The 12,371-nt window shown below is 34.2% G+C and overlaps 2 protein-coding genes across 6 annotated transcripts in view; both read right to left on the bottom strand.

The window, feature by feature from the left end:
• Positions 1–12,371, bottom strand: part of PPIL3 (peptidylprolyl isomerase like 3) — a 119,178-nt gene that overhangs the window by 76,327 nt on the left and 30,480 nt on the right. The gene's annotated exons all lie outside the window — the stretch shown is intronic.
• Positions 2,855–12,371, bottom strand: part of HYCC2 (hyccin PI4KA lipid kinase complex subunit 2) — a 64,659-nt gene continuing 55,142 nt past the window's right edge. For all 5 annotated transcript variants that reach the window (XM_055573065.1, XM_055573062.1, XM_055573064.1 and 2 more), the window contains one exon: positions 2,855–10,588. In XM_055573065.1, coding sequence (XP_055429040.1) covers positions 9,987–10,588 — 602 coding nt within the window. In that variant the 3' untranslated portion in view covers positions 2,855–9,986. The remainder of the gene's footprint in view (positions 10,589–12,371) is intronic.

Raw genomic sequence — 12,371 nt, forward strand, 5'->3', positions numbered from 1 at the left:
TAGAAAGACTTTTTTCTCGTTTCTCCAGTCACATATGCACTCTGGAGAAATAAGAATGGGATATAATTAAGGACAGTAGTCAACTAGAAACATTATATTGGATTGGCCAAGGAGTTTATTCAGGTTTTTCTGTAACGTAGAAAAACCCAAATAGACTTTTCGGCCAACCCAACGTATATAGGAGAAAAGTTAATTTATAACTATGGATATCTAGGGTATGAGGACTTGATTCTTTCAAGGGTTTAATTTGCCTTTTAGTAATCTAGCTCTACTGAGATCCAAACTCCCCTTCCTTCCCAGCTTCCACAGGGCCCTTGGCCTCAGGCAAGTGAGAATAATAGCTGAGAACAATCAACATTGTATGAAGCAGTATCTTGATGGTTAAGTGCACAAGTCTGTGAGCCTGAATGTCTTGAGTGTCTCTGCTCTATCACTCAGTAGCTCTGTGACCTTGTTGTTCAGTTGCTAAGTTGTGTCTGACTCTCTGCTATGCCATGAACTGCAGCAAGCCAGGCTTTCCTGTCCTTCACGGTCTCCCTGAGTTTGCTCAAACTCGTCAATTGAGTCAGTGATGCCATCAAACCATCTCTTCCTCTGCCGTCCCCTTCTCCTCTTGCCCTCAATCTTTCCCAGAATTAGGGTCTTTCCCAATGAATCAGCTCTTCACATCAGGTGGCCGAAGTATTGGATCCTCAGCATCAGTCTTTCCAATGAATATTCAGGATGGATTTTCCTTAGGATTAACTCATATGATCTTCTTGCTGTCCAAGGGACTCAAGTCTTCTCCAGCACCACAGTTTGAAAGTGTCAATTCTTCGATCTTCTTTATGTCCAACTTTCACATCCATAACCTGATTACTTGAAAAACCATAGTTTTGACTATACAGACCTTTGTCAGCAAAGTGACTTTTTTTTTTTTTTTTGGCTTTTGCTTTTCAATATGCTGTCTTGGTCTGTCATAGCTTTTCTTCCAAGGAGCAAGTCTTTTAATTTCATCGCTGCAGTCACCATCCACAGTGATTTTGGAGCCCAAGAAAATGAAATCTGACACTGTTTCTACTTTTTCCCAATCGACTTGCCATGAAGTAATGGGACCAGTTGCCATGATCTTTGTTTTTTGAATTTTTTTTTTAAATTAATTGGAGGCTAATTACTTGGTTTTTGCCATACATTGACATGAATCAGCCGTTTTAAGCCAGCTTTTTTCACTCTCCTCTTTCACCTTCAAGAGGCTCTTTAGTTCCTCTTCACTTTCTGCGATTAAAGTGGTATCATCTGTATATCTGAGGTTGTTGATACTTCAGATGAAATTTCCTTTTTACAAAGGAAAAGTAATAGTACCTATTGGGGCTTCTCAGGTGGCTCAGTGGTTAAGAAACCGCCTGCTAGTGCAAGAGACACAGGTTCAATCTCTGGGTTGGGAAGATACCCTGGAGAAGGAAATGGCAATACACTCCCGTATTCTTGCCTGGGAAACCCCATGGACAAAGGAGCCTAGTGGACCAGAGTCCATGGGGTTGCAAAGAGTTGGACATGATTGAGTGACTACACCACCATTACCACAACAAACAATATCTATCAGACACTTGTATTAACTGAGAACTGAATAGCGGTATTTTCTGTAAAGTGTTTATAATGGTGCTTGGCACATCCTACCACTGAACAAGCATCGTTTTTAATTCATCCTTGGACCATAAAATATTGTGTCCTGGACCAGAGTTGTATTTGTGTGGAAGGATACTGCCTCCACTACCTTATTAATATTTACTATTACAGTACCTTAAAGTGACTTTCTCCTTTGTACTTTCTCTGTATTTTCTAAGGTTTTAAAAATGAACAAGTAATATTTTGATACTTAAAATTTTAAATTTTTAAATTTTTTTTCTCCAGGCCCTGCTGTGTGGTATGGAGGATCTTATTTTCCCAATCAGGGATTGAATCTGCACCTCCTGCAGTGGAAATGCAGAATCTTAACCAATGGACCACCAAGTAATACATTTTTAATGAAAGGAATACTGAAACTGTCAACTGGTAAAACTCATTCTTCCTAACTAATGGAGAACTAGAGTTGAGGGAAATAATAAGGTCTGGTGAGTTGCCTTAAACCACTCTTCTGGAACTGCTAATCTATACCAGCAATTTTGCATTAAGGCATAACAAGATATAAAAGGGAAGAGAAAGCTTTGGCTCATAAGCAAGGAATACCAGGCATGAGGAAAAAAGGTACAAGAGATTTTTCTAGAAAGTGCATGTAAAAGGAAAGGAAAAGGCAGCCTGGGGCTCAGGCCTTTGTTAAATCCATGTTCTAAGAGGTTAAAGTATCTTTAGAAAGACAATGTAGCATTGATCAAGAAGTTTAATGCTAGAGAATGAACTGCTGGTAAGAGTATGAGAAAAGCACTTTCATAATTACTGAAGAGTGTAAATGGCACTGCAATAATGGTGGCTCCTTTTGTAAGGACCCAGAAAAGAAAATTAGTTCTAATGTCTCAGTACTAGAAACAGTTGTGCTTCACCTGAGAAACTGATTTATCTTAAGGATATCTCAAAATCACATTGTTAATCTCTCTCTTTGGCTGCTTTAAAGTTCAGAGATACATATGTACCTCAACAGTAACATAAATGTATGGCACACGTTTTATGTATTAATTTCACTCCTGCCTACATGTTATTTCTTATTTTGGGTGCTATATGTAATTTTATATATTGCCTAAATTTCCTTAACAGGGTATCGTATAAATTAAAAACCTCAGACATACATGAATAAAATTGCATGCTTTGAAAAATGCAATGAAGGACCATTTTAAGCTATGAAACTTAGGTATGATATAAATTAACTCAGGAAAATCCAGTCAAAAGCCAAATAAAGCTGTATTTTATACTGTACAAAAGAAAATTTACATCCTTAATGTAACTAGATACATCTAGGGAAAAATTACACATTTCTCAAGAAACACAATATTTAACATCTTAGATATGTTTCTGCATTGCAGACTGATAATGAATTTTATACATCTTTATTTATAACTTAAAATATTTTTTCATCTCTGGCAGATATTTACAAGGTCAACAGTGACTACATTTCACATTTCAACAATCAACAGCATTAACCAGTTCAGTAAGACAGTTAAGATAATGGCTTACATGCACCAATAAATATGATCTTAAATGTGCGTTTCTTCTTCTTCAGCTCTGAAAAAAAAGTTTTCACTAGTCCTAGTTTGAAAGGACATCAGTCAATAGAGATCATATTTTCTTCCTGACTATCATATTTAAATTTTAACCAGCACTATTCTCTGAATACTTGGCAAGTTTACACCAAGCTATATAGGTTGATGCTGGTTAAGAAACAAAAACATAAGAGCTGACCTATTCAACCTGTATCCTTTTTGAAGCAAACATGTGAAAGTTGGATATTTCCTGTATACTTGTCCATTGTGACAGAGATCAGATACATGATGTTACAGTAGTAAAAAACTCTTGAGAAACTGTAGGTCAGGAGAGTCAAATTATGATGACAAAGTGGGAAAATTATCTTTGCACCATAAAAACTGTTTCACTTAACCATAAACTGAATGGAAAGCCAGTATAAGTTTTAGAATAAGAATCAAAAAACCACCACTGTAACCACTGTAAAGCAGTTAATGAACTTCTTACAAATATTTTAAAACAACACAAAGAACATTTAGTATATGTCTCAATTCAGTTTGGATGATAAAACTTAAAACAACATAAAAACCGACGTTCATAATTGTTAGAAAGCCAATCTTTTCTAAGATAGCAGATCAACACATTCATTACTTTTTAACTTCTATCTGATATAAAAAAAATAATACATAGAGCCTGTTTGGGACATCAGGTAATATACAAATTCATATCCCCCCAAATCATTATTTAACAGTTTAAGTAAATTCTTTAGTGCTTACTGAACTATTTTAAAAATAAGTGTTTTAACTTTTCTTAACCCAATCGTGTTTTTCTGTGAAGAAAAAAAATACCCAGAGTGATCGAGTACATAAATTATGTAAACAAACATAGTGTTAGCCAATATCATACTTACTAGAAATAACTGACATTGCTCACTTAAAAATACACATTTCTATAATTTACCCTCAATTTTTTTAGGAAGTCACAATATTATACAGTATACCAATTACAGGAATTCTTTTCTCTCCCCCTTTTATTTAATACTGATGAGCAAAATCCTTAATTTGAATTAAGGAGACATGAAAATTTGCCATAAGAAATAGTATTTTGACTTGACCCTTAACTGGTACTTTTGCTGGAAGTATAAATGTTGACATTTTACCAACATGATAAGAAAACCTCAAATGGAATCTTGTCGATTCTGTATATCTGTTCCATATGGAAGAATATTTCCTCCAGGGCTAGAAATCAATCCTTCATGTTAAAAGGGGCCTCATTCCTTAACAGTTAGGTACTTCAAATTTTATATTTGGTTGATTCATTTTCTTTGGTAACTTTTGTAGTTTATGAAGGTGTGACGAGTTTCCTCTGATATCATTAACACTACACTTTTGACACTCAGATACAGCAAACCAGATTGATATGAATTCTGTAGTTGGGGATGGACTGTCCAATTAAGTTCATTTTCTTTGAAAACAGAAGACTTTCTTTACTAAACCTACCTTCAGATACACAATTCTGAAAAAAAAAAAAAAAAAAGACTCATTTATACTTTAAGCTATGCCTAATTCTAATTTTGGGTGTAAAAATCTGTATTAAACAGAAGAGCATAATAGCAGACATCTGAATATGACTTAATTTGTAAACATTTTCACAAAATCCAGAAACAAAACATAGAACTTACGTACCTGTACTATGCTGCCAGTTATTTCACATCATTGTCAGCTATGTGCTAACTTCTATCCTAAACTGTTTGCTCTTCTATTTCTCATGTGACTAATGGCTAAGATTATAAACATACTGAAGAGACTGAAGTTAAATTTTGTGGTTATGTGGTCAGGTTCAGAAGCAATGTACCTACATGGGCAGAGGAAGGTTGGATGATTATATGACTCCTCTAATTCTAATGGGTTGGGATCACCACACAAATTTCTGGCACCACCAAAAATCCAACAGTTTAAGTGCACATTGGTTGACTCTACAAATAGTATTTCCTATATATGTTCAGTGCCAATATGATATACCCATTAGGTATACAATGTAGGTAATACTAAAATTTATGTCTTACATTATCAACACGACCACCTTGGCAATGGAAAGCTGTATCAATCTGGTGACTCGTTTTTTTTTTTAGCACTGTTAACAATTTTATACTGCATCCCATTTTATAATCTGGCAAATATTCTCACATTTAGAGTTTAAGCTATCAATTATTTCTAGCTGATTTTCAAACAGCTTGATTCTAAAAAGCACTTTTTTAAAAATTAAAGTATTTTTACAAATAAGTGTCTCAACCGACTTAGTGGTTTGAAACATGACAATAATCATTCAACTTGAAAGATAAAAAGTCTCAGGTTCAGACTGTTTACATAGCCATAGTATAGAAAAAATTGCTCTAAAATTGTTGTAGATTTTCTGACCACTGTCATGACTTATTAAACATTTTTAAACTAAAAAACAAGTATGTAACTGAAATACTGATTTTTAAAAAACAAAACCATAAAACTTACTTTGTAATTCCAAGATCAGAAATGGAGAGAACCTCCTTGCTAGTGTCTGTATAAATAGTGTACTACCCACTGAAGATACGTACTAATATTTTTATTTACAGATGAACATGCAGAGAATTAAATGAGACTTACTGATTGTCAACAATTAAAAGTACTCAAAAATGGACCCATATTAACTCGTCCGAGTAGGAAAAACACCCCACTTCATTAAAATAGTCACAAAAATGGTGCAAACAAAACTTAAAATGAGTTATTCTCAGTACTTCAGTAAAGCTACCAAGTGGAGTTTGAGAATGTAGGTTGGAAATATTGAGCTTATATAGCTGGGACTATCGCATTTAAGACATTTTATACCATATATACACTTTAGATGACATGGGTCACCATTCTGTTATGGAACCATAAGCTTCACTATAAATCTTTTTCAATCACAGAAGGAAATAATTGCTTGTTACCTATCTGGTCTGAGCACCAGGTTCAATCTCTTTACATGAGAAATTATGGAATCAAATTTATCTTTACTTTGCAATACTACACTGTGCAATACAGTTAACCTGCCACCTAGGTGACTGTGAAAGCTGGCTGATTCAAAAATTACTTAAGATAGCTAGAAACACTGATTAAAGTCATTTTCACTGGGTTTATTTTTGCATTTAAATAAATTCCCCAAAACATAATAAACTATAAAATGGCAGCATACAATTGTTAAGTGGCAGAAAACAGTAAGGCATAAATTAGAGTAAGAAAAATGTATCTGTCCTTCCCCATCTATGTTTATTACTCTACATTTTTCTCTGGATTTAATACTTTTCTTAATGTGCTATATTCACCACTACTAGACCCAAACTGTAAAGAAACTGCAGAATTGGAGAGTGTTCCATAACCACACTCACCATATGATGAGTGAAAGGAGGCAGTGGGGTGTTAATATGCATTTGACGGGAGACAGGAGTTTGACTCTGGCTCTGCTTCTAAGTTATGTGACTTTGAGCACATTACAACCTTTTTGAGCCTCAGTTTCCTCAGAATGGATATGAAGGAGTGGGTGCTGGGAGACTCCTAGATTACCTCTATGGTCTCTTTAGAACAAAAAAATTGACTTTATAATAAATAGGCACAGGAGAATCATTGGGAAGGTAAGACTAGTGGTAATGATCAGGATTTCAAATTACAATCATCATGCTCCCATGCAGCTTCTCAGAATATTTTCAAATTTAAAAATCTTACTACTAAGCTAGCTTTCACTTTACACTTGATTTGTTCTAAAATATATATGTGTTCTAGTAACATGATTTCAAATTAACATCATAGAGAAGAATTCTCAAAACTTGCAGATAATATCCTTGTATTTCTTAATTGAACCTGGCATAGATAACATCAATCAAATTGTTTTATTATAGAAAACAAGTATTTTCGCCCTAACTAGCTTGTCCATAAACTCAAGAACTTTTTTAAATGGAAGTTAGGAAGTATAAAAACAAAAAGTTGTTAAAGGATAAAGCGTGAATATTGCTGGCATATATCTGTAACAGTTGTATATCTGAAAACTATTTTACATTAAATGCAATAATGCAAATGAATATTTAAAAAATCTCTTAGAAAATGTGACTATGGTTTATGACTGACTCACTCCATTTTAACTATATCTTGCACAGGAAATCTGTTCTAAGACACCAAATGCAAAATTTGAACTAAATGAATTATTTCTTCTTTGGAGCCAAATCATACCACTTAAAAGAATGGAACACAAATGTTAGAGGGTCATGAAACATTAATGGGTATATGTATGTACAAAATATATATGAATACACATAGATATATGAAATCCTTTAAGTTGAAAGTTTTTCAAAACCAGCTTTTCAAGTGTAACATAAGATTTCTAACAAATCAGAGGGAGAGTTTATTATGTCTTTTACAGTTTTTGCTGTAATTTGGTATTATTTGGGGTTTTTTTTGTGCTATAACTATAAGCATGCTAGATTTAGGTGCCAATAAATGTACAACTTGCTAAATTAAAAACAACCCTTCAGCGTCTTAAATCAACCAGGCAGTTTTACCATAAAGTGACTGATCTCCAGCCATGGTCAAGATCTCACCTCCTGTTAAGTATAATGCTCTTTTCTTTTCATACCTGAAACTTTGCTTTCCTTATTATGTTATATACCTTTACACCTCATTTATTTGGCTGCTTTTAATTCATTTATCTGACATCCCTTAGTTAAATTAAAAGAAAAGATATCTAAAATATGTCTTTGTGATATATACATATACACACCATATATATACACACACATACACACACACATATATATACACAAATCAATAAATCTCTATTTATCAACTTTTAGCTTTTCTTCAGACTTTGGCAATGTTATAGGTAATAGTTCAGGTCCTAGTTTTCCATTTTCATATGAGCTGAAAAATATTACACACCACCAAATTCAAACAAGCATCTCACTGTTTTCATAAAGATTCTAACAGAAAGTACCTTACAAAACCCCCCAAAATAAAAACCTCTTACAATAAAAAGGAAGGGGCTGGATTTTAAGGTGTGAAAAAATGAGAAGCATTTTTCTGGTTATTTTATCAAAATCTATTGGAATTTTAATCAGTAGAGGTAATATTTCAAACTTTGTTAATTAGGAGAATACTTGCTTTCTGTAAATTCAGTATATTTTTCTTTTACAATAATAAAATAAGAATGTCTAAATGTACAAAGTATTCATCGCTCTGAATATTGTGTGGAAGAATGTATAGCAGTTCAAGTCAGGATACACTGATTTTCAAAAACCAATATATTTTCTTCTATTTCAATCAAGCATTAGAGCCTGGGACCCAGATGAGTTCATAATGAAATCTTATCCAACCAAATCAGAACTAAAAAAAAATAACTTCTAAAAAAACCAATAATGCATTTTCATAGCCTTTTAGCACAGTTACCAAATGCTACTTACATACATTCAACATCTAGCTTACTGGCATGATTTCAAAGATTTATAAAAATGAGAACTTTTGCAGATATATGATTAGAAGGTACACAAATTGCATTACATTAAACACAAAGGCAGTGTGGTCCTTGTAGGAGAAATCAAGTCAGTACCCCCTAGTAGAAATGCTCTATAAAAATGTGTCACATTGAAGCGTCAGTGTTTTCAGCCAATTATCTGTCCCTGATGTATTTCCTTGGAGTATATGACCTATCAGGACTTCAGGTTTCTTAATCCAAAATATCTGACTGAATTTAGGTACATCTAGAAAGCAGCTGAAAGGGTTTCTCCAATAGTCTGACATCATAGAAAGTGGGTTGAGAAATCCCTCTCTTTACCTGAAGACGTACTTGTTCTACTTCAGTCATTATCAGCTCACAAAGGAAAAGAAAAAGAAAAAACAATCAAAACTTCCCCTCACACAAACAATTCCACACAAGCTAAACAGAAACTGCCCCCTCCCCCCATAAAACCCCAGCACCGAAGTGTCAATCATTCCTGGGAAATAGAACAAGCCCCTTGGATTCTCTGATTTATTAGCTGTTCAAACTCAAAGGACAGAAATGACCTTATGTCCCTGTGGGGAGGAGGGAAGACATGTTAATAATGACTATAGAGCCATTGAGAAAGTGCATTATCTATTACACAATCAACTTAGAGCCCTGTCCTCCAACAGAGGTGGCCACAACTTGATTCAAATGCCTCAGTAATTGAACATTGTATCTTCGAGATAAAGGAGATGGGGGAAAAAAAGAGCCACCCTCATTTTAATGAAAAAGTGCAGCAGTCTACCACCTTTCCCCATGCTTCTCAAGAAAATGATTGCACAGACTCAGAGAAGTCCAAAGTCATAGCAGAATCTCTGAGGCACTCCTGGTTAAGAGAGAAAAAATATGATCCAGTTATCTTCATAGTTCTACAGATTATGAGAACAAACCCGTTTTTTTTTTTTTTTTTTAAAAACAAAAGCCAAAGTATCATTCATAGGGATCATATACACCATTTCCTCTAACATAACCTCAGTCTCACAGTGTTGAAATGGGACCGATCAGCCTACGATGGATTGCACATCACCCAAGGAGAAACGAAGTTGTGGAAAACGCGAACATTTTCTACTGCTTCACAAACACGTTTACAAGGAACAGGTGAAGGGACGATATAGGAAAGAGAGAAAAGAAAACCTTATTGCTGTTTCCATACAAAATACAGTATGAAGATACCTAAACTAAATCAGATCTGTTTATGATTACCAATGTTTTCACAATGTGGGATGAAGTGTCTTCTTGCACAATGAAATGTTCAGTCTAGAAGATAAGCAGAAAGATGAGAGAGGATATCAAGACTACACCTGGGATATTAGCTGCATATTGAAACTTGGGGATCGAGACTGCTTGGTTAAGGGAGCTCCTGGGCTGAGGAGCTCTTTACCTTCTGTAGCTTGACCTAGCCGGTCTTCCTGTAGACTGATAGTTGAATATCGATTAGCATTGTTAGCTGCTAAATTAGTAATACCCTCAGTGCCAACCCCAATGCTGGTACTTGCTTGACTGCCATTTACATAGTCAAATGATTTACTTGAGGAAGCACTGGCTGTCCGGATTAGATTAATGCTATTAGTTTTTGGCACCACCTGGCCAGCAGGCAGGCTCAGGTGTTTCTTCATCGGTGTCAGCTCAATTGAATCTACACTAAGATCAGTTGGTTGCTGTACATACTGCCTGCGAACTACTGAATCTCGAGGGCTCTCATTGGATTTGATGGCAGAAGTTGTTTCTTTATCCTTGGCTGAACGCCCAGTTGCTACTTTCCTTAAGCTTCCCCTCTGAGAAGAGGAGGATGGTTTGGTCCCAATTGGCTGGCTGCTGAGGGAAGCCCCTGATGAAAATCCTTCATCTGCATCATTCAGGTTTACCGACTCCTCTCCTCCATTTATACCCTCAGCACCTAAAAAACAAATCAGACAGACTCAGCAATAGCTAAATTAAATAAAAAGCAGCCGTGAATAACAACTCAACTGACCTTTTCTCCTAGGTAATGTTTGCTAGAGGTCAGCAATGACTCTTGCTACAAACACTTTCCCTAAATAATTTAGGGGAAGGAGCCTCAATCTATACAGAATTCTCATGTTATTTATTCTGTTCATTTAGCTTTAATTAGGCTAGCTTATGTAAAACTATTCACAAGCAAGTCTAGCATACTATTAATATCAATATTTAGACACACAACTGTAGGTAAAATAGTGATCGTAAATCTTTATGATACACCTTGTCAATCTGAGGTGAGCACATCTGTCTAAAAAAATAAAAATTTTCCTATCTTCCTTAACCTATCATAAAATAGGAGACCCTTCTAATTTCAGTCACCCAGAATAATGTCAAAAACCCATCCCCAAACGCCTTTTAACTACTATGAAATTTTATATTTAACAGCTAATTGCTTCTAAATAGCTTTAAAATCTTTAACATGGAACTAGTACATTTTCTAACTCTAAACTAAAAACTCTACATTGCTTCTAGTAACTTCAGTCATATTTTGTCTTATGAACATGCCTACTCACTGGTTTCCATATTTTCTTGATCAGTTAATGTGAAAATATTTGATTAACAGAGAACAAAGGTAAGAACCAACAAGGATACTGAGGAAGAATTTTTTACTATTTTATAATATAATAAATAATATATAATAATTTTATGTTATATATTTATATAATATTTTAGATTTTAAATATTGAGATATATTATTTTGGGATCACAAAATACTTATAGTATTCCATTAAGTTTCATGCAGAAACTGTAGTTAACAAAAGAATTCTTATCTTGGGATTTTGTAAGAAAAGAAGCATGTATTCAGTTTGGGTTTCCAGAAAGCCCGATTCCTTTACTGAAAGTATGATCAACACTCTCTTAGAAAATAGAACATTTGCTTCTTTCAAAAACTGACAGAAGTTTGCTACCTTTAAAATATGTTTACCAGATTGTAAGAAAGTACAGTCTAAATCTACATTCAGAAATCAATATTTTAGCTAAGGTAAACTGTTAGGACAGAAATCCAAAAAAATATCACTTTGAGATACAAATTACCTAAGTAAAATATACACAAAATACTTAAACACAATCTTTATTTAACATAGTACTTGGAAAAATATAAATATTTTCTCATATGGATTAGTTATTTCTTTCCTTCAAAAGAATGAAATAGGCTATCCTTAAAGCAAAAGGCATCTTCTTGTTATATCCAGCAGTTTAGTAATCTTTATTCATCATGCAAAGCCATATGAAAATGCAGCTGACACCACTTCTCTCAACCCCTTCCTCAAGAACAGTATATATTGTACATCAAAATAAAAACTTTAAATTATATTTATATCACATCTAAGCAATTTATTTATAATTACTATGAAGAACTGCACAATGCCCAGGAAAAGATAGTTACTGGTTCAGAATTAAGATCAGTAATATAAAACTAGAAGTGAACAGAAATATGTCATTGGCTATACATATGATTAGGGAAAGAGACTGAGAGACTTAGTGCTAGCTTCTGAATTTTGCCACATGCAGATCTGATGCCCAAGCAATATGGCCATAAAAGAGATATGACAATGTAGAAACCACCATGCAAGAGAACCTACTGATATTTTATATACTAGGAAATGCTATTTCAGTATAGTGGAACACTGAATATACTTTAATCACAAGCACGGTCCTCAGTAATAATTTTAAATACAGCT

This window comes from Bubalus kerabau, chromosome 3, assembly GCF_029407905.1.
Source record: "Bubalus kerabau isolate K-KA32 ecotype Philippines breed swamp buffalo chromosome 3, PCC_UOA_SB_1v2, whole genome shotgun sequence".
Classification (NCBI taxonomy): domain Eukaryota; kingdom Metazoa; phylum Chordata; class Mammalia; order Artiodactyla; family Bovidae; genus Bubalus; species Bubalus kerabau.